Source organism: Rosa chinensis, chromosome 1 (assembly GCF_002994745.2).
Source record: "Rosa chinensis cultivar Old Blush chromosome 1, RchiOBHm-V2, whole genome shotgun sequence".
Taxonomy (NCBI): domain Eukaryota; kingdom Viridiplantae; phylum Streptophyta; class Magnoliopsida; order Rosales; family Rosaceae; genus Rosa; species Rosa chinensis.
The window spans coordinates 31557618-31579841 of NC_037088.1; the positions used below are offsets into that span (position 1 = coordinate 31557618).

A 22224-nucleotide genomic window follows, 5' to 3' on the forward strand; every position below is an offset into this window, starting at 1 on the left:
ATGTCCACAAAAGACAGAGATCTAAGTCCAGTGACTGATACGTTGTGGAAGAGTTTCTATGAGAAGGAGTTCAGAATCGAATGCACCAATTCGGTTTCCGAGATAATGAAGGAGTGGAATCTCAAGTTCAAGTGGTCGGAGTTGTACCGGGAGAAATCAAAGAGAGTGAAAAAGGATGAGAAGAAAGAAGATGACAGGAAACTAAGCCGGCAAGTTAGGGTTTGCAAGAAGCTATGATGCACTGACACGGGTACGGGGTGCGGGGTGCGATACGACACGACATGCGGATACGTTTTTTTTCAAAATAACAGGGTACGATACGTTTTTTAAAATAATATTCAATATATATATATATATAATTATATATGGTGTTAATAAATATATTTAACAATAACCAATTTATATAACAATTTAAAATAAAAATAGATGGTTGCTGCCGATCTGCCATAGGTGTCAATTTGGACATATAAGGATAATTGCTGGCAACCCGTAATTGATTCCAACCCCACTCACTATAATTGATATAATTAGTTGATTCTTTCAACCTGGACAATGGACATTCATTTGATTCCAACCCCACTCACTATAAATGTATAATTGATATAAGATGATTTTTTCAATCTGGACATAATAGATTAATAGCCCAGAACGGCCTTCAAGGCTTCAAGCATTCAAGCATTCAACAAACAACCCACACGGCCACACCGCTTCAACCTTCAAGCTTTCCAATCAGATCATATCCATCCCCGTCGTGAAGAAGCAACGCACAGAGAAAGACGCCGCGAAGAAGCAACGTACAGAGTCAGAGACGCAAAGAGAGAACTGAATCAACCGATCGAGCTGCGAAGTCGCGAATAAGCAACGAACAGAGTCAGAGACGCGAAGAGAGAACTGATAGAAGAGGAGTTGTGCGTATCCAACATCAGCTCAAACCGTATCCAAGACGTATCAACAAAGTCAACCGATGCTACATTGTCAATGATACGTTTTGAGGGTCTTAGATATGCACCCAGTGCGTATCGTATCCGTATCCGTATCCGATACGGATACGATACACCATAGTCAGAATTTTGCCATATCCAGGGCCGGACCTGACACGAGGCCCAAGAGTCAGCTGACTCAGGCCCAGAAATCTAGGAGGCCCAAAATTTTTTTTTATAGCTTTGGCCGTATGTGTTGGTGCTCCAAAGACAAAAGTGTGTAAACATTAATTAGCAATCACTTCTCCGATTAAAGGGAAAGAAACATAATTTTAAGGGGCCCACAAAGAATTGGATAGATTTATATATACATGATGCTTGGCTGCTTGCCATATATAATATATAATATAATGTTAAAGTGTGTACACCCATTCAGACGTAAAAGAAAGAAAATGGGGTACACCCATTAATTAATGCTTGAAAGTGTACCCAAAAAAAAAAAGTTTTAATTAAAAAAAAAAAAACGGGTAGAAGCCTAACCGTCTAAGAGATTTATTGTATAAATAGGATTCATAATGTAAATAGGATTACTAGAATATTTATTAGAAATAGGATTACTAAAACATCAAGGTTTGGTAATCCTATTTCTATAATAATTAATAAGCCTTTTGGTGAACTTATATATAGAGATAATTACATAAGAGGAATTCACTACTCTCAATAATCAATTTCTAGTCTTGTGTCTTGGGTTGCATTCAACTTTGTTATCATGCCTCCTAAATATATGTCTGGAGCTCAAAAAAGAAAGAAGAAACAGAGGGAAGAAGCATTAATTCAAAGTCAAGCTGGAGATATTTGTTACGTCCCGAACCTAAATTTACTGATTTACTAATCATTAGGACGGTAAACGACATTTACTTTCACTTTTACTATCGTTTCAGTACTTTTAGGGGGCCCTAAAATATGACTTTTTGTTCGGGTGAAAATTTGAGAAAATGTTCTTCATGGAAGTTGTAGAGGACGTTAAACCGAGCGCGTGCATATGTGGTACGTAAAAATCGGAGTTCGTATGCGAAAGTTATGGCCAAAATACTAAAGTTACTGTTTATAGTAAGTTTCTATAAATAGCCGAGTTACTGTGGTAAGTTTCCATTTTCGGAAACTTACCGAGCCTCTCACTTCTCTCTCCCCGATTCTCTCTTCTTCTCCGACCTCTTCACCTTCTTCCGGCCATAACTCCTCCATCCGGCGACGGATTTTGACGTGTAAGATGTCGTTGGAAAGCTCTCTTCCTTCTCTTCATTTCTGGGTTTTTTTAGTAGCTTAATATGAACTGTGGAAGGTGCAGCAACGAGAAGAAGAGGACGGTCACTGTAGCAGTTTTGAGTCAACGCCTATATTTTCCGATTCCGGCAGTCTCCGGCCACAAAATTGGCGTCGAAGGTTCGGTTTTTGACATAGATCATTTCCCCTAAGGTCTTTCATTTCAATTTGCAGTGTAGAGGTCGAATTAACAATTTCAATTTCTAGGGTTCTTGGAATTTCTGGAAAATTTTCACCGGCCAAATTGGAGCTCTTCCAGGTAAAATTGGAACTTGTTGTAGTTAAGAAAGAGGTTGGGTTTGTTGAGTAGATGGTGCTGCCAAATTTTGGTGGCCATCAGAGGTGGTTGCAGCAAGCGCGTGGGGCCCACGCGCTGCCACTGTTGGTGGCGCGTGGAGGCGTGTAGGGCAGTGTTTTAATTCCGGTTTTTAGCCCATTAAATCCTATAAATTGTGTAGAGGTTGTATGTGAAGTTTGGTAATTTTTGGAGAAACTTGAAATTAATTATGAATTTTTGAAGTTTAGGGTTTCGATTATCGAATTACGAGAATCCGACTGTCGGATATCTCTCGGTTCTGTCTTGGAACCTTTAAATTAACGAATTGGTATTAGTGGTATAATTTGGGCTAAATCCGAGGAGAATTGGGAGGCGAAATTATGAGGAATTGATTTTAGGAATTGTATTAAATTATTGAAGAATTATTCACGGAATATAATTGTGTACAGGACGACGTATCGAGCTATTGCTCGATGACGGAACACGAATGCGTGATCGTCGGAATAGTACTGTGAGTGGACTTTTGTTTTAAATAGCGATGCATGCATTTATTTTCTTAAAATAATGCTCTAGTGATTATTCATATTACTTTTTGAGGAAATGAATTAATTTTCGGAAATTGATTTCGAATTATATCATGGATTTGTTTTCAATAATGAGTTTCAAAGGTTGGTTTTGATTTATAATATTAGTTGATGAATTCCTTATTTCCGAGGTAAATTTCCGGAATTAAGCATATCCCTAATCACCGAGTTAAGCTCCTGGAAGATTTTTAAGATGAGTTTCAATGGAGTTGGATATTCTCAATTGTTTATTGACTTTCGATTTTGGCATCGGGAATGCCTAATTAAGGATTTTGGATTTGGTTGGCTTCTTGGAGATTTTGAGAGATTTTTGGAAATGAGATTTACTTATACTAATTTCCGGTTTTGGTTACGGATTTGAGAATATTTGGGCGTGTGGGACACGCCGTCGATTTATTCTTATTTCTCACATATCCATTTTGAGATTGAAAGTAATCTTGGCGTGCGGGGTCACGTCGTTGAATACATGGTTTCTATCTCGTGAGAAATGTGGGGAAGCTACATGGATTTACTGGTTTTCGATGATTTTTCCTCACCATACGCGGGTTATGTGATTAGGTCTCCTCCTCACTGACTTTGTGTTGGTGAGTGGCAGTTGAGGTAGCTTGTTCTCCTCCTCACCTACTTTGTGTTGGTGAGTGGCAGTAGAGGTGATTTATTCTCCTCCTCACGTGGGTGGCAGTCGAGGTTATTTGGTCTCCTCCTCGCACAATCTATGTGTGAGTGGAAGTTGAGGTTATTAGTTCTCCTCCTCGCACAATCTATGTGTGAGTGGCAGTTGAGGGTAGGTAGAGGCTCCATTTCCCGTATAGTGATATCTCTTCCCCATATCCTATCATTTCTCGACTAGCGGGGCCTAGTCTGATTTCCGTGTAACCAGCGGGGCTGGTCTTATCCTGTTGAGTATCAGAGTTTTGATCTTTCCTCTCAGTTGTTTGTGACTAGCGGGGCTAGTCGGTTTTTCTTGAGCGGAGCTTCTCGTGATTTGTTTTCTAAATCGTTGCATGCATCGAGAGTTTTTAAGGAAATAAATGTGGGAAAGTATAAAATCCATTTGGTTTAAAAATTGTTTATTTTTGTCCACTCACGCTAACGTATTTTATGTACTTTCCCCTGGGCCCTTCGGTTTCAAATGCCCAGTTTGCATGCGAATTGGTTGAGGTTGGGCGTACACGGAGTTGAGGCATAGTCAACGGCATGACTTCCGCATCTGCCTTTGAATTAGGTTTTCCTGTTATACCTTTTTGTTAGAATTGCTCTGATTACCTATGGGATTTATGCTACTCGAGTTGAGATGTGTGTTTTGTGAATTGGAGACTGATGTTGATTTGGGGAGCAGGGTGGCTCCTGGAGCATAAGGATGAATTGATTGAGGAGTGTAAATTTTCTTTCTACAGGTTTTGGGTAGTTCATTTTAGGGGAAGTTCTGCCAAGTTTTTGGAAGAATTTCTTCTAAGGTGGACCCCGCAGGGCCACTTCGGATTTCAGGGTGAAATCCGGGGCGGGACCTGTCAGTATATTAGTAAGTACTTTACTAGCAATAAAAAAGCGAAGAGGGAAGCGAATCAGAATGACCATGCCAATGAACAACATGATCAATCTATGAATGAGAATGAGAATGAAGAAGCGATTCAACTTGCCAATGTGAATGAATTAAATGATACCGAGGTTGAAGACCCGAAGCAGCTTGAGAATGAGGAAGTTGATGTCAATATGATTGAAGATGTTCAACATGAAGATTTAAATCAAGAGAGCTGCTTTCCTTTGAATATTGATGATCCAGGAAATTGGGATAAAATTGATCAAAATATTAGGGACTTCTTAGTTGAAAGGGGTCCAAATAGAGATGATGGTGTCGAGTTGTTTCCCAAAGATAGTTCTGGTAGACATTTTGATTCATCACATTATAAGCGGTTGTTGCCAAATGGGGAGAAAAGTGATAGAAGATGGCTAGTATATTCTATTTCTTTAGACAAGATTTTTTGCTTTTGTTGCAAATTGTTCAAGACACAAAGAAATATGACTTTAATTGGCCAATTGGCTAATGAAGGATACAAAGATTGGCATAATTTGTCTCGGAGTCTTAGAAATCATGAAGCTAGTAAGGAGCATATTAGTTGTATGACAAGTTGGATTGAATTGGAAAGAAGGCTGCAAAAAAATAAGACAATTGATGAAAGCTTGCAAGTAGAAATCAACAAAGAAAGAGAACATTGGAGACAAGTGTTAAAGAGGATAATCGCTGTGGTGCAAAGACTAGCCAAAAATAACTTGGCATTTCGAGGAGATTGTGAGAAGCTTTATGTTGAAAACAATGGCCACTTTTTGCAAATGATTGAAATGATTGTTGAGTTTGATCCAATAATGGAAGAGCACATTCGGCGTAGTCAAGCACGTCAGATCGATTATACATATCTTGGTCCCAAAATTCAAAATGAATTGATACAGATGTTGGCAAATGATCTGAGAAGTTCAATTGTTACAAAAGTTAAACAAGCAAAATATTTTTCAGTCATACTGGATTGTACTCCAGATGCGAGTCACGAGGAACAAATGTCTCTTGTGATAAGATGCGTGGATGATTCAGCAAACTCTGCAGTGGTAGAAGAATATTGGATACAATTTTTGAAGGTAGATGACACATCAGGGCATGGACTTTTTACCGAGCTTAAAAATGTGTTAAGCAATCTTGAACTTGATATTGATGATATAAGAGGTCAAGGGTATGACAACGGATCTAATATGAGAGGGAGACACAAAGGTGTACAGAGCAGGTTACTTGAAATAAATCCTAGAGCTTTTTATACTCCATGTGGTTGTCATAGTCTTAATCTAGCATTATGTGATATGGCGAATTGTTGTCCTAAAGCTATGTCATTTTTTGGAGTGATACAACGCATCTACACATTGTTCTCTTCTTCTACCAAGCGTTGGAAGATTTTCAAAGATCATGTGGAAGGTTTGATAGTTAAGCCATTGTCACAAACACGTTGGGAAAGTCATGTCGAAAGTGTCAAACCTATAAAAGAGCAGACTTCGCAAATAAGAGATGCTTTAGTTGACTTGGCAAATACTAGTGAAGATCCGAAAACAAAGAGTGAAGCTGAGTCTTTAGTAACACATGAACTTGAGAACTTTGAGTTTTTGCTTGGCATGGTAATTTGGTATCAGTTGTTATATGCGATCAACACTGTGAGTAAATGTCTTCAAGCTGAAAATATGGATATTGATGCTGCTCTTAAAGAATTAAATGGACTTATTTTGTTTCTTGAAGAGTATAGAGAATCCGGGCTTGATATGGCCATGGATGAAGCTAAACAAATGGCAAGTGAATTGGGAATTGAAGCTGTATTCCGCGAAAAACGCATCATTCGAAGAAAGAAGCAGTTTGATGACAGTGGCAGTGATGAGGTAATGCAATCATCTGAAGAATCTTTTAGAGTTAATTACTTCCTCTTTATAATTGATCAAGCCCGTTCTTCACTTCAAACTCGGTTCGAACAATTTCAAAATATGAAGAAATTTTTGGGTTTTTGTTTAGTTTGGAGAGGTTAAAGTCTGCTGATGATCATAGTTTAACGATGTCATGTGACAATCTTGAGAATTCTTTAACACATAATGGCCATTCAGATATTGATGGATATGATTTATTTTTGGAGTTAAAAATCTTGAAGTGCTCTTTACCAAGAGAAACAAAAAGAGCAATTGATGTGCTGAATTATTTGAAGAAGATGGATGGTTGTTTTCCGAATGCTTATGTTGCTTATAGAATCTTGCTAACTATACTAGTTACAGTTGCATCTGTAGAGAGAAGCTTCTCCAAGTTGAAGTTAATCAAGACTTATCTTCAATCAACTATGTCACAAGAAAGATTGAATGGATTGGCTATGTTATCAATTGAGAAAAAAGTGGTTGAAAAACTTGATTATGCAAACTTAATTACTACGTTTGCCTCCAAAACTGCGAGGCGAGTGGTATTTAAGTAAACATTTGATGCTTCAAGGGAGCGTGTAATGTATGATGATATCCAAATATAGCTTCCTGTCAACATTTCTAGCTTTAGTTTTGTTTTGTCTAGTTCATCTTTAGTTTTGTTCTTATATTTTTAATTTGGCTATATTTTTAACTTAATCTTTTAAATATTGTTTTAAGACATCTTAGGATATATTATTGACTTATAATCTAAATATTTTTGGATATTACATGTTGTTTGTTGTTTTACTATCAAATTTTGAGTTTATAGCTTTAGTTCCAGATTTTTTTTTAATGCACACTACGATTTGAGGGCCCAGCTCCTAGAGTTTGCCTCAGGTCTGAAAATCTCAGGTCCGTGCCTGGCCGTATCCATGCTTCATAGGCAAGAAGGTTTCACCATCTTCAATCGATAAAAGAAACTGGCCAAAGAGCAAGTTGATGAAGAAAATTGTTAAAGATTAATTACGTGAAATGTCTGGAGGTGCGAAACATTCGAGCTATGGAAAAAGAAGAGGAAGAAAGTTGATGAGCTATGAATATTCGAGGTGCCAAGGGTGCTTTCTGTGAAAGTGTTTTGAAGCCTCAGTCTTTTTGGGTGGCTTTTCTCAATTAGTAAAGTTCAATCTTGTGTTGTTCTTTTAATTTTTTATGGAAATGCTAAATAGCTACTTGTTTTGAGTTTTTGTAGTCCAAATCAATGAGATCAGAGAAATTGATGAACTATACAGTATATGAATTTGATGTTATATAATGATATATTTTCTTGGTGTATGACCTGGCTATGTTGTGTTGTACTTGTAGATATATTAATACCTACATATAATCAGATCCCAGAAACGAGGTAGCTAGAAGGAGAAGGGGAAAAAAAGGAAGAGGTTACATACATAGTTAATAGGTTTTTGTAGCTACTGATTTTGTTATTAAAAATATACACTGCATAAGTTCCACAATATAACTAGCTACAATAGTCATTATATATGCAAGGCAAACAGTTGATTGGAGAAGTCCTCCAAAGAGTTCTTACAGTAATGCAATATCAGTACAAATCATTTACCAAAAGAAAAAGACAAACATAAAACAACTAATAATCATGATATTAACATTTTATGATGGACAAATAAATGTAGAGAGAGATTACCTACTGCTTATGATTTTCCATCGCAGAAGACACTGACGCTGTATAAAAAGAATTAGAGAAACACTAGTCATTAAGAACTAATTGACAATCATATATATATATATCATCATTTTATCATGCACAAATACATGTAGAGAGAGATTACCGTTTATGATTATATTAAGCACATCCTTTAATCGCCGTCTGATCAAAGCTACCTTCACATAACACCAATCACTTAGAGCATCTAAGAAATTTAGTAGGAATATCTCCATGATCTCTTGAATATCAAGCTCCCACAGACTCCCCAAAATGCAACAACGTATCCAAATGTTGTTTCAATCCACGTGTGGTGTATTGCAATGCACAAGTGCGTCAAAACAAATCAAAGTGTATCATATCACGAATTTTCCAATTCCTCTAGTGAAAATTGACTGGTCAGAGAAATCAAAAAAAAAAAAAAAAATCAATTATCAAGTCACACTACCCTTCTATATTGGAATTCAAATATAGGAATGGTGTTTGACTGTCTTCGTCTTTGGTCTCCATGCTGGAGGAACTTTCCGATGGCTATTTGCAGCCGGCTAAGGCCTAAATATTCAACTTATTCAATCCCATTCTGCATCAAAATACTATTTTTTCCACACCTCCTAACTTGGACTCCAAATCTTCTATGTTTTTATATCCATTTTTCCATGTTACCCAGTGACTACGAACCACCGCATGGTGCTTCCTAATTCCTACACATGCATATATAGCATGCCATGGAAATTGGATGTGTCTCGTTTGGTTGAAACGTACATGATATTTTCCACACCAAAACTCTAGTCAAAGAAGCCTCATCTCTATTATAGTCTTGCTTGCTTGTCAAGTACCAAACCCTTATAAATAGGACACACCGGCCAAAGGCTCCACTCATTCTAAGATCACAAGCACAAAAACACACAGAATTGCAAAGTTCTTTCCCTCAATCTCTCTCTCCAAGATGACAACCAAATGCCTCGGTTTCCTTTTGGTCATTGTTTTGCTCAACTCCACAATTCTTGGGGAAAGTGCTCGACGTTTCGATATTATAAAGCACCGCAACTTGTGTCGTGGAGCAATCGGGGGTTTCTTTGACGGCTTATGTCTCGGATCGATCAAGGAGTCGGGTCCTAGCCCGGGTCAAGGGAACAAGTTCAATGACAACCAAACCCTTGGAGGAAGAAAGGTTTCCGGCCCTAGCCCTGGTACTAGAAACAAAGTCACAAATGTTGAGACACTTGAAGGGGTTAAGGATTCCGGCCCAAGCCCTGGTACGGGACACAAATTTACAAAGGTTGAGACCCTCGGAGGGATTAAGGACGCTGGCCTCAGCCCTGATACAAGAAACTCATTCACGAATATAGACATTCTTAGAGGGATTAAGGATGGCCCAAGCCCTGGTACAGGAAACTCATTTACAAATGTAGATGTTTTAGGAGGAATTAAGGATGGGCCAAGCCCAGGTACAGGAAACAAATTAATGAACAACATACATCAGTGACTATTTCATTGTTTACATAGACTAAAAAAATATTTCATTTATAATTTGTTTTTGTTAATTTATACTTTTTATATCTTCCAGATCCGTTATATATTCATATGCTTAACTTCATTCGTGTCTTTCTCAGTTTTTATTTTTATATTTTATTTTTAATAATGTAACTAAGATATGTACCAATTTTTTATGTAAATTCGATGAAAGTATTAAGTGGGATTCAAACATGATTTTTTGCATCGACATGAATAATTTCAGTGACCAATATTATAAATTTTCATTGCTCAGAGTGGCAATTAACATGAGCCTATGCCATTAACAGATTTGATAATTGTATATAAGAATTTGAACTTGATATCTCATCCACTAAATGGTTGGGACAAAAGATTTCTCTTTCATGAAAAAATATGGGGAGATTGAATCATTGATCCTCTTTAAGATTTATTTTCTCCTATAATTTTCAGCACAAGCAACTTCAACATTAATTAAGCTTATACAACTAAAACATTGTTAATAAAAATTGAAACCATTGGATTTAGGATTATTAAGATGACCTTTTACAGAAAATGATTTGGCTAATTGAAGATGAGATGGCGGATAGTAGACGTGTGTGCTTGACATGGAATGCCACATTTAATTAAGGTCAAAAATCTAAGGCCAACAATCTTTTATTAAAAAAAAAAAACTGTCATTGTTTATATTTTCATTTATTTCTTTGTTAATTTACGCTCTTTATAAATTATGATCCATTAATATCTATTTATATACATTAATTTTTATTTATTTTTTTATCTATGAGTGAAACATTGAAACAAATTAGAATAGTACTGTGGTGACCTGAGAGAGGGGTCCCACAGCGCCACGACCTCGAGCCAATGAGAAACCGACATGTCACGAGTGACATCCCGATAACTTATCAATCCGAAATCGCAAGGCCTTTTGAGTTCAGACTGTTGGTTTACAAAACACTTTCTTGGACAAATCATTCTAGCAACCAAACAACATACTTTCAATAGCGGAATTTAAAATGGGCTAAAGGATTTGAGCTTATAATAGGAGCCCAATTTGGGAAATAACAAATCACTAAGTAAATATAAGTATGAGAGACGCGCCCCAGTGTTGCCGGTCTCTCGAAATTTTGTAAATAAGCAAATAGGAAACAAATAAAAAGTAAATAAATAAGTGACTTCAAAGTCCGATTAAGGACCAAAACCTTCTTTTGATAAAGTTAAAGAGAAATGCACCAAGCCAAGCCATGCGTCTCCCCTGTACGCTTCTCGACCACATACTCGAAACCTGCAAACTATTGTAGGGGTGAGCTTTCGTCCTCGCATGCCCAGTAGTGGCCGACCCAACCAGGCTAGGTTTGAAAAATAATATACTTGAAAATATTTACTATATAATATTGTGCACGTTTATCGAAAATACTTTTAAAATAGGCAACCACAAACATTTATCTCTTTTATAAAACATATGCAGTATGTTTCACACAACTTGGAGCTCTGAGATACTTACCTGCCGGCTAAAATAAAACAAATCGGTGACCGACTTGGTTCGTCATCCTTCGAGAACCGGCCAACTACTCTGTAGTCTTTGTGACTACAAGTAGCGAAAGTGTCCATTTCCTGGCCCTGAGTCTCCTATGACTGGTTCACTGTCTGTACTCACTCTTCCTCGACAAACATAGGAGCACGGCCCCCTCTGGAGGTTCACGGTTATCGACACCGTGGGATCCCTAGGAATCTACGCGTCTAGGTCCCATTCACTTTTAGGTCACAAGTACAAACATACAAGGATACTATATCTTAACATGCAAGTCTAGCCTCGATTTTCGCAATTAGCAATTATCAGTTCTGAAAACACATGTATCACGAGGCATCGACTAATGAACAACCAAAAATATTCTTACAGGTAATACACTATCTTAGTATAGCATTCCACATATACTGAAAAACCTCTAACAAGGAAGGGATAGCTCACCCTACCTGGATATAGAGTGCTCGCCCAAACTTAGCTTCGTTTCCGACTTACAATACTTCATCCAATTCCATGTGCACACACTCTAGTCCTTTAACAAAAATTGTATCCGATAAGTAATTAATTCATACTCACTTTAAAATTCACCAAATAACCCATATATGATCGATAATTATCAAAAACCATTCCCGAACAACTCACTTAGAATAGTAAGCTCATTTGGGATATGGTGATCATACTTCTTTCAATAATATAGTTCAGGTTAAATATACTGTCTACCATTCCTTTTTTTTAGTAACAATTACGCTTACCATTCCCAAATAATCCAAATGACCGATGTAGCATTTGAATCACTCGAGATATGGTGATCATACTTGGCACTTTCACCCTCTTTTGTTTAGCACTTTTACTTTAAGAAACTAAAGCACAACTACCATTCTCGAATGATTTTGTTTACTAAGTTCATTTCGGGATATGATAACTAAGAGAATACTTTCATTGTTTTTGTTTCATTAACTTTACTATACTTAAGCATAAGAAATCCACCATTTTCTTTATCAACAACTTCTCAATATTAACATCAATCACAGCATTTAGTTTACGTCGTAAAATTGATCCAATCTCAATTTTCAAACTGTTTAAGCCTTTGACCCAAAATGTCATCTTAAATTTACCTTTATTTAACCCATTTTCCAACCATTCAACATCATGCTCACCAACTCACACTTAACTTATTCTTATTACCCATTTCTACAACTTCAATCGTGAGTGACAATACCAAGACTTAACCGAGTCACATAGCTGCTACTAAAAATTTCACACATTAACCATACTTATTCATCGATCAAACAACAGATTACAACCACAATAGTTTCACCAAATAGTAGATTCAAAACCCGGACCCTTACCAATTCTTCTTTTCCAAACTGGAAGCTAATCCAACGTATCTGCATTCCACCACTGTCAACCATTCAAATTCCTAGCAGGCAAAACACAAGTTAATAGACAACCCCCAACCAATATTCATAACCAGAAACCAAGTTTGAGAATCCTTACCAATCTCCGATATCAATTGGACTAAACCAATAATCTCTCTCTTCTCCAACATCTTCAAAAAACGCAGATTCCTCAAACCTCAAGTCTCCATCATTTCTGGTTTCAACCAAAGCTACCCCAGTAGCTCGTCTTCTCCGAAACTCCAATTCGCAGAAATCCAAGAACCTCATTTTGAAATTAAGTGACAGTGGGTTAGGGATTTCTCCATCCAAATTGAAATTGAATGTTTCAACTAAAGGAGGGTACGACAATTACCTAATCAGGAACGTACGAAGATCTGGCGTTCTTGAGTGGTGGAGCTACGGTGGTGGATGCGCCAGCGGCAGTGCGTGTACTGCGTCAGGCGGCTCTGGTCGGAGTCAGAGGTCGGGAGCTTGGGTTTCGAAGGATAGTGTAGCTCCGACTCCGTTTATGGAAGTGTTGAAGCTCGATTCGAGCTGGAGATTGGAGAATGGAGGCATGCAGAACTGGGACCCCCGACGATGCTTGTACTGCGCCATCAGGCGTCGGCGGGCAGAGGGGTTTCTGGGTTTTGCTACGCTTTGCTTGTTTAGTAGAACGATGGTGGCGGAAGGGCGTGGAAATCGCAGGAAAATCGATGAGGGTCGAGGAACAGTGACGCGCAATCTTGGGTTGTCACGTGCGAAGGAGGATGGTGGTGCATGGTCGGGATTTTGGTGAGGTTTGGGTCGGAATTATGTTCTGGTTCGAAGGGTGGAGGCGGTGTCAAGAGGTGGTGGCCGGAACTGGTGTTTTCTGGTGGTTGCAGAGGGAAGGAGAAGGGAGAGGGAACGAGAGGTCGGGAGAGAGAGAGTGTGAGAATGCGGTCAAGAGGGAGAGAGGAAGAGAAATGAGACTAGGGTTTCCAAGTTTTCTATTTATACTTGTGTACATGAAATACCAATTTTGCCCTTGCGATGAATTACGAAACTCTCCTAGCTGATTTCCCTAGGGTTTTGGGTCGTAACTTTCCTTTCTCTCGTCCTTAGTAATTTCTCGACTACGCCTAGAGTCGAAACTCGATTTCGTTAAAACTAAAAATTCAAAACTTTGTCACAACTCAATTTATCGTTTTCGAAACTTCAACAAGCCATTGTCTGATTTGTCTCAATAAACTTCTGTGACCTTCTAGGCCCAAATGAAGGAATCTCGGCCAAAACTTAGTTCAAATAGCCCAAATCGTGATTTGAGACCAAAATGACCCACAATGTCATTTCCTCCACTTAAATCACCTTGTGGAAAAATCTTATTGGTGAAAATTACCTTCGAAAATTAAACAAAATTTTCTGGGGCTCACAAGTACATACACCAAAAACTAATTTAGAAAAATTTAATCAAAACAAAAAAGTCAAAACTAAACTTTTTTCTTAAATGTAATATTTGTTCAAGTAAATCTAGAATATGTGTATGGCCCAAACTAGAGGTTACTTGCTTTAGTTGAAATATGGTTTATATTAGAGATATTCTCAGAGAATCTTAGGAGATATCCAATCAATGTACGATTATGTTTCCATGTAAATTCTATCTCTATGTTTGTAATCCTCTATATAAAAAGGCTCCTATTATCAATGAAAGTACGACTCAATTCTTTCCCAATTCAGTTTTCCTAAAACACGTTATCAGCACAAAGCCCTAACCCTGAAATAAATAGCCAAACTCTGATTCAAGAAGCTAAAAACCTTGAATCCGAACACAAAACCTTGAAGTCTTTTCTGCCTCCACCTCACACCTTGAAGAACTCGATCCCAGGAGTCCAGAACCGGCGGCCCCACCATAAGAACCAGCCGAAAACCTACCGAACCAACCACCGGAATCTCCGTACAACTTGCAGCAAATATTCCACCGGTTCACCATTTTCCGAACCTCCAATTTCCACCAAATTTTGGTAGTAGAAGCCTCTCAAGCCAAAGATTCAGGAAACAGAAGAAAAAGCACAAAAACCGGCCTAAATGGTAAACCGGCCAACTAAATCTTCTACAGAAAACCGGCAGAAAAGAGAAGAAGAGAAAGAAAAAAAAAAGAGGAAAAGAAGGAAGCCTAAAAGCCCTGAAGCCCAGAGGCCCACCACCACGTTAGCTTCCAGGACCCACTGCCACATCAGCATCAAACCTCACTGCCAAGTCAGCACCTAGGGACCTTGTGATGTCCCAGAAATTCGTATTTATTTTCCGAGGATTTTCCGGAATTAATTTTATAACTATTGGACGGTTTCGTGGCTCGTGGATGGAGCGGAAGTGTTTCGGGCGAATAATTAATTGAAGAATATGGTTTTAGGGGGTTGCCAAAGGTTGACTTTTTATTCGTAGGGATTCTCCAAAAACTTCCTTCACGAAAGTTATAGAGCGCGTCGATACGAGTTCGTGGACATGTAGAACGCGAGAATCGGAGCTCGTATGAGAAAGTTATGGCCATTGGAAGAAATTTCCATTTTGGTATAAATAGAAGTTTCCCGAAGGAGAAACTTACTATTTTCATTTGTTTCCTTTTTCGGAAACCAGCTCCTTCCTCTCTCTTCTCTCTCGGCTGCTACCTTCGGTATCGAAGATTTCAGACTGACCTGACCCGGACCCGGTCTATCCGACCCGACTTTTCCGGCGAATTGCGGCGGTCTCTGGCGACGAAACTTTCCAGATAGGATCGCCTCCTCCGTCTGGTCGTCCTTGTGGTGCCCTCTATCGCCGATTCTCTTCCACGGCGGCGCTGCAAGGCGGTGCAGCCTAGTGCTTTCGGACCCGGCCGGAAAACTCAACTCCGGCGACTTCATGGCTTCAGGCTTCCTTAGTTGAGTTCAGAACAAGCTCGCTGATCGATCCATGGTGTTTGTTTTGATCGGTTGACGTGGAAATCAGTTCAACTCAGTTGGGATTACTGTTCACGGCTTGTGAGGTAGTTTTCGACCCTTTATGCTTGTTTTCTGACTTCGAGCTAGTTATGAGTATCCACAAGCATGCTTAGATGAAGAACTTTGATGTTGGGAGTTTTGTGAAATATTGAGTTTTGGCCGGCGGCGGTGCGCCTCCGTCTGTGGCGGCGTTCCGGCGGTGTTCCGACCACTTAAGGAACTGTTTTTGGTATTATATATGTTCTACTCGTTGATACGAGCGTTTCGATATATAATATGCAAATTTTGGAGTTCGTATGGAATTGTTATGATTTTTGCAATTTCATACCGACCAATTTATGCTATCCGTGAGGATTTGAGCGTCCGATCGACTTGTGGTTTGGTCACATCGATCGTGGACGTATTCCAGAGACTTTGGGAGGTCTCGGATGTGGTTTCGCCTCGATTGGTGCCACTTTGGGGGATTTTAGTTCAAAACAGGGGTTTCGGACTTAAATTGGTTATGAATCGTTACTGATTTGAGATCATTGGTGAATAGGTGCTTCTAAAAGGTGAATTGGATGAGTTGTTGGTGATAGTGTACTAGTTCGGTTCTGTATAGAAGATGCAGCGGGATTCTGAGGTGAGTAATCTCACGAAGTTCATTCACGAACGGGAATACCTTATTGTTTTGAGAGTTATTAGTTAACTGCAAACTATAGTTGGTATTAGTAGGCATTCCTGAGCGGATGACTACATATAGATATGTATTTGCGTGAAATATATATGTCTTGGGTGGTTTGTGGATTTATGAAAACAATATGCATGAAATGATGCTTTTTATTGTTTTGGGGTGTGGCTTTTGGAAAACAAATGATTTGTGGAAATGATTGATTTCAATTTGTTTTGAAAAGCATTGAGATTTGAGAAGAGCGTTGAGATTTGGGTATGAAAACAATAGGCATGAATTAATGCTTTTTATTGTTTTGTGTTATGGCTTTTTCGGAAAACAATGATTATGGAAATGATGATTTCGATTGTTTTCAAAAGCGTTGCGATTTGTATAACATTTTGGGTCCTGTGCGACTCCTTTAATGTTTTGCTTCAAGGGACAGTGCGGCCCGAGGATCGAAGGTCTAAGACCTTGGGCAGAATCTCAGGTGACCACGTCTTTGGCCGGACGAGTGGTTACGTTTTCAGTTAGAGCTCTAATCTGTCTGCCATATAGGTAATTCATGGGGTAACGGGAATTGGTTATTTACAACTCATGACATCACGTATTTTTAGGGAACAAGGTGTGAGTTGCTTCCTTATTAATGGTTTTTAAGGGGACAAGGTGTGAGTTGTTTTCCTTATTAATGTTGTGATAGAAATCAAGGTGTGAGTTGCTTTCTATGGTACGATTATGGTACATTTGATAGGAAACAAGGTGTGAGTTGTTTTCTATGTTTTACTGATAGAAATCAAGGTGTGAGTTGCTTTCTATGGTACGATTATGGTACATTTGATAGGAAACAAGGTGTGAGTTGTTTTCTATGTTTTACTGATAGAAATCAAGGTGTGAGTTGCTTTCTATGGTATGCTTCTGGTACAACTGATAGAATTCAAGGTGTGAGTTGTTTTCTATGTTTTATTGATAGAATTCAAGTGTGGGTTGTTTTCTATGTTTCGTTTTAAAAGGAAACAAGGTGTGAGTTGCTTTCTTTTATTTCGATTTGAAAGGAAATTAAAGTGTGAGTTGTTCTCCTTATTTCGTGTTTTAAGGAATTAAAGCGTGAGTTGTGCATGTGTGTTTTGAGTTACTCATACGGGCTTGCAAAAGCTTACCGGGTTTGTTGTGTGACAACCCGGTACACTATTCAAACGGTGTAGGGGTTAATCCTGCAGGTTAGGATAATCAAGGTTGAGGCAGCGAGCTAGCAGCTTTACGGTAGGAAACCATCTTTGTGACTTTACCGTTATTTGGACTTCCGTTGTAGTGAGCTCTGAGGAGCATTTACGTTTTATCTTATTGTTGACAATTTAATTCGTAAGCTTGTGTAATATATAACTCTATGGAGCGAGTGTATATTAACTTTGTGGGTTCAGGGCATCAATATCTGTGTAAGTTAAAGGAAAAAAGATTCCAGGTATTTTGTATTGATGACTGGACGTTCACGCATATATAATTATGGGGTTATATATATCGATTTTCATGTGTGTAAAATCAGGGTCGTGACAGACCCACTGCCGCGTCTGCATCAGGACCCCTCTGCCATGTCAGCGACAGTCAGCACATGTCAACTTTTAGGCGACTACTCCGGCGACTTTTTCCTGCCAAATTTTCCGGCCACCTATTTCATAGTATTTTTTATTAAAAGTTCCCCTTTTTTGAGTTTTTATTCAATTTCTCTTCTTTTTCTCGGGGACTTGCAACCTCCCTTCTTCTACCCCCCTTTCTTCATCATAGGGGAGACCAAATTAAGCTGAAATGTGGGGGCTCGTGCTCACTCCAAGCTTAGAGCTTGTTGAGATCTCCAAACTTAGAGTTTGTATAGAATTTATGATCGACCACTTACGTCATTGTTTCGATCTAATCCAATATCTCTTGGAATCGAATTTTTTGGAAGCGACTACGCTCGAAAATTCCTAATTTCTTGGAAGTGATTACGCTCAGAAATTTTATATGTTTTTGTGGTAGCCTATTGCGCTCCGAAACTAACCCTAATTTCTTGTTCTATTTCAGGAAGAGTAACCTGAACAAATTGGACTTTGCTCCATTAGAAACAACTGGCTCTGGATATCACAGGTGGGTTCGTGATGTCCGTCAGCATCTCAAGGCTGATGGAATCTTGGATATGATTCTCGAGCCTAGTCAGGACGTGATAACTGTTGAGCAAACTCAAGCTTTAGGAGCAGATAGAGCAGCCTTAGAGGCAAATAAAGCGAAAGCCATCATCCTAATGACTCGTCATATGGATGATTCACTCCAGTACGAGTGTATGAATGAAGAAGACCCCCGAAGGCTGTGGGTCTCACTCGAAGAAAGGTTTGGCAACGTCCGTGACTCTCTGCTTCCTGACCTAGACGTGAGATGGCATAGCCTCCGCTTCTATGATTTCAAGTAAGTTCTTGACTAAAACTCGGAAGCACTTCGCATTGAATCCTTAATGGAATTCTTTTAGTTTTAATGACCAAAGGTTTCATTTTGGTATGCACAAGTAGGTTAACCAAATTTTTTTTTTTTTTCTCGTGGGCCGGGTTAGTATTAAACTATTAATTATACTAGGCCGGATTTGCCACTGGTCGAGTGACACTAGATAAGAAAATGTCACAAAAAATCCTATATATACCTAGCTTTTTTTATCAGGGCAGTACATAATATATAGGAATAAAAATAATAAACCCCTATACCAGTTTTCTTATCAGTGCTCATCTTTTCTTTTCACAACATGCATGTTGAGGAAAAACAATATCTTAGTCGATCGTTTTGCATTTCCACTTGAGCTTTCTAAAGCACCTGATAACTTTTCAGGTATTTTACTATTGTAATTTTATGGTCCCAATTCCCCCTCATTGTTTTCGGCTTCATGAAGTTTGATTTTATTTTCTTTGAAAATTATTCACATTCACATTCTATTTTCAGGTTTTTTTTTTTAAATTTGTTTTTTGGTAGTTTAGCATACCTCAATTTGACAGAAAATGTGACCAAAAAAAAAAAAATTTGTCTGAAAAAGAAAAAGGAAATGAGAAAAGGAAAAAAACGATAAATAAAATAAAATCTTCACAAATCCCATAAGGAAAAGGAAAACATGGAACAATTTGCCTATAAATTACCCACCACATACCTAAATGGAAACTCTTACTCACTGCAAATCCAATCTCATTCGGAAACATAATAGCAACTGATTAATGGATCAAGCTAACACCGATGATCAGAAGGGAAAGGCTCTGTCTTTCGCCGACGTCAGTACGGCCATAGACAATCGGAGGTTTCTGGGTGATGTGAGCGACATGGACTTGGATCTTCTGGAGCATATCTTACCTCACTGTTCCAAGAAGCAGTTGATCCATATAGAGATGTCCACAAAAGACAGAGATCTAAGTCCAGTGACTGATACGCTGTGGAAGAGTTTCTATGAGAAGGAGTTCGGAATCGAATCCACCAATTCGGTTTCCGAGATAATGAAGGAGTGGAATCTCAAGTTCAAGTGGTCGGAGTTGTACCGGGAGAAATCAAAGAGAGTGAAAAAGGATGAGAAGAAAGAAGATGACAGGAAACTGAGCTGGCAAGTTAGGGTTTGCAAGAAGGTTTCACCATCTTCAATCGATAAAAGAAACTGGCCAAAGAGCAAGTTGATGAAGAAAATTGTTAAAGATTAATTACGTGAAATGTCTGGAGGTGCGAAACATTCGAGCTATGGAAAAAGAAGAGGAAGAAAGTTGATGAGCTATGAATATTCGAGGTGCCAATTAAGGGTGCTTTCTGTGAAAGTGTTTTGAAGCCTCAGTCTTTTTGGGTGGCTTTTCTCAATTAGTAAAGTTCAATCTTGTGTTGTTCTTTTAATTTTTTATGGAAATGCTAAATAGCTACTTGTTTTGAGTTTTTGTAGTCCAAATCAATGAGATCAGAGAAATTGATGAACTATACAGTATATGAATTTGATGTTATATAATGATATATTTTCTTGGTGTTTGACCTGGCTATGTTGTGTTGTACTTGTAGATATATTAATACCTACATATAATCAGATCCCAGAAACGAGGTAGCTAGAAGGAGAAGGGGAAAAAAAAGGAAGAGGTTACATACATAGTTAATAGGTTTTTGTAGCTACTGATTTTGTTATTAAAAATATACACTGCATAATTTCTACAATATAACTAGCTACAATAGTCATTATATATGCAAGGCAAACAGTTGATTGGAGAAGTACTCCAAAGAGTTCTTACAGTAATGCAATATCAGTACAAATCATTTACCAAAAGAAAAAGACAAACATAAAACAACTAATAATCATGATATTAACATTTTATGATGGACAAATAAATGTAGAGAGAGATTACCTACTGCTTATGATTTTCCATCGCAGAAGACACTGACGCTGTATAAAAAGAATTAGAGAAACACTAGTCATTAAGAACTAATTGACAATCATATATATATATATCATCATTTTATCATGCACAAATACATGTAGAGAGAGATTACCGTTTATGATTATATTAAGCACATCCTTTAATCGCCGTCTGATCAAAGCTACCTTCACATAACACCAATCACTTAGAGCATCTAAGAAATTTAGTAGGAATATCTCCATGATCTCTTGAATATCAAGCTCCCACAGACTCCCCAAAATGCAACAACGTATCCAAATGTTGTTTCAATCCACGTGTGGTGTATTGCAATGCACAAGTGCGTCAAAACAAATCAAAGTGTATCATATCACGAATTTTCCAATTCCTCTAGTGAAAATTGACTGGTCAGAGAAATCAAAAAAAAAAAAAAATCAATTATCAAGTCACACTACCCTTCTATATTGGAATTCAAATATAGGAATGGTGTTTGACTGTCTTCGTCTTTGGTCTCCATGCTGGAGGAACTTTCCGATGGCTATTTGCAGCCGGCTAAGGCCTAAATATTCAACTTATTCAATCCCATTCTGCATCAAAATACTATTTTTTCCACACCTCCTAACTTGGACTCCAAATCTTCTATGTTTTTATATCCATTTTTCCATGTTACCCAGTGACTACGAACCACCGCGTGGTGCTTCCTAATTCCTACACATGCATATATAGCATGCCATGGAAATTGGATGTGTGTCGTTTGGTTGAAACGTACATGATATTTTCCACACCAAAACTCTAGTCAAAGAAGCCTCATCTCTATTATAGTCTTGCTTGCTTGTCAAGTGCCAAACCCTTATAAATAGGACACACCGGCCAAAGGCTCCACTCATTCTAAGATCACAAGCACAAAAACACACAGAATTGCAAAGTTCTTTCCCTCAATCTCTCTCACCAAGATGACAACCAAATGCCTCGGTTTCCTTTTGGTTATTGTTTTGCTCAACTCCACAATTCTTGGGGAAAGTGCTCGACGTTTCGATATTATAAAGCACCGCAATTTGTGTCGTGGAGCAATCGGGGGTTTCTTTGACGGCTTATGTCTCGGATCGATCAAGGAGTCGGGTCCTAGCCCGGGTCAAGGGAACAAGTTCAATGACAACCAAACCCTTGGAGGAAGAAAGGTTTCCGGCCCTAGCCCTAGTACTAGAAACAAAGTCACAAATGTTGAGACACTCGAAGGGGTTAAGGATTCCGGGTCAAGCCCTGGTACGGGACACAAATTTACAAAGGTTGAGACCCTCGGAGGGATTAAGGATGCTGGCCTCAGCCCTGATACAAGAAACTCATTCACGAATATAGATATTCTTAGAGGGATTAAGGATGGCCCAAGCCCTGGTACAGGAAACTAATTTACAAATGTAGATATTTTAGGAGGAATTAAGGATGGGCCAAGCCCAGGTACAGGAAACAAATTAACGAACAACATACATCAATGACTATTTCATTGTTTACATAGACTAAAAAAATATTTCATTTATAATTTTTTTTGTTAATTTATACTTTTTATATCTTCCAGATCCGTTATATATTCATATGCTTAACTTCA

The 22224-nt window shown here is 38.4% G+C and overlaps 3 protein-coding genes and 1 long non-coding RNA gene across 4 annotated transcripts; 3 read left to right on the top strand and 1 right to left on the bottom strand.

Moving 5' to 3' along the window:
- On the top strand, positions 1 to 826 carry LOC112165089. Its single transcript, XM_024301500.1, has 2 exons — positions 1 to 213; positions 635 to 826. The coding sequence occupies exons 1-2, from the start codon at positions 1 to 3 to the stop codon at positions 824 to 826; spliced, it is 405 nt and encodes a 134-aa protein (XP_024157268.1).
- A 3880-nt stretch (positions 827 to 4706) lies between these two features.
- On the top strand, positions 4707 to 7090 carry LOC112165098 (zinc finger MYM-type protein 1-like). The gene is made up of 2 exons (XM_024301510.1): positions 4707 to 6515; positions 6779 to 7090. Exons 1-2 carry the CDS (start codon positions 4707 to 4709, stop codon positions 7088 to 7090), a joined length of 2121 nt encoding a protein of 706 aa, XP_024157278.1.
- Positions 7091 to 10804: 3714 nt separating this feature from the next.
- On the bottom strand, positions 10805 to 20999 carry LOC112196091. The gene is made up of 3 exons (XR_002934928.2): positions 20758 to 20999; positions 20613 to 20650; positions 10805 to 11018 (listed from the first exon to the last, which is right to left on the bottom strand). It is a non-coding gene; the product is annotated as an uncharacterized LOC112196091 (long non-coding RNA).
- Positions 21000 to 21496: 497 nt separating this feature from the next.
- LOC121051723 lies at positions 21497 to 22224 on the top strand. Its single transcript, XM_040514805.1, has one exon. The coding sequence runs from the start codon at positions 21575 to 21577 to the stop codon at positions 22025 to 22027; it is 453 nt and encodes a 150-aa protein (XP_040370739.1). The 5' UTR covers positions 21497 to 21574; the 3' UTR covers positions 22028 to 22224.

Bases quoted from the DNA above. Each gene is read 5' to 3' on its own strand.
- LOC112165089 (XM_024301500.1), top strand. From the start codon at position 1: ATGTCCACAAAAGACAGAGATCTAAGTCCAGTGACTGATACGTTGTGG. The intron at 214-634 runs GTTAGGGTTTGC...TGGACATAATAG, and splicing joins ACAGGAAACTAAGCCGGCAA to ATTAATAGCCCAGAACGGCC.
- LOC112165098 (XM_024301510.1), top strand. From the start codon at position 4,707: ATGAATGAGAATGAGAATGAAGAAGCGATTCAACTTGCCAATGTGAAT. The intron at 6,516-6,778 runs GTAATGCAATCA...AAAATCTTGAAG, and splicing joins ATGACAGTGGCAGTGATGAG to TGCTCTTTACCAAGAGAAAC.
- LOC121051723 (XM_040514805.1), top strand. From the start codon at position 21,575: ATGACAACCAAATGCCTCGGTTTCCTTTTGGTTATTGTTTTGCTCAAC.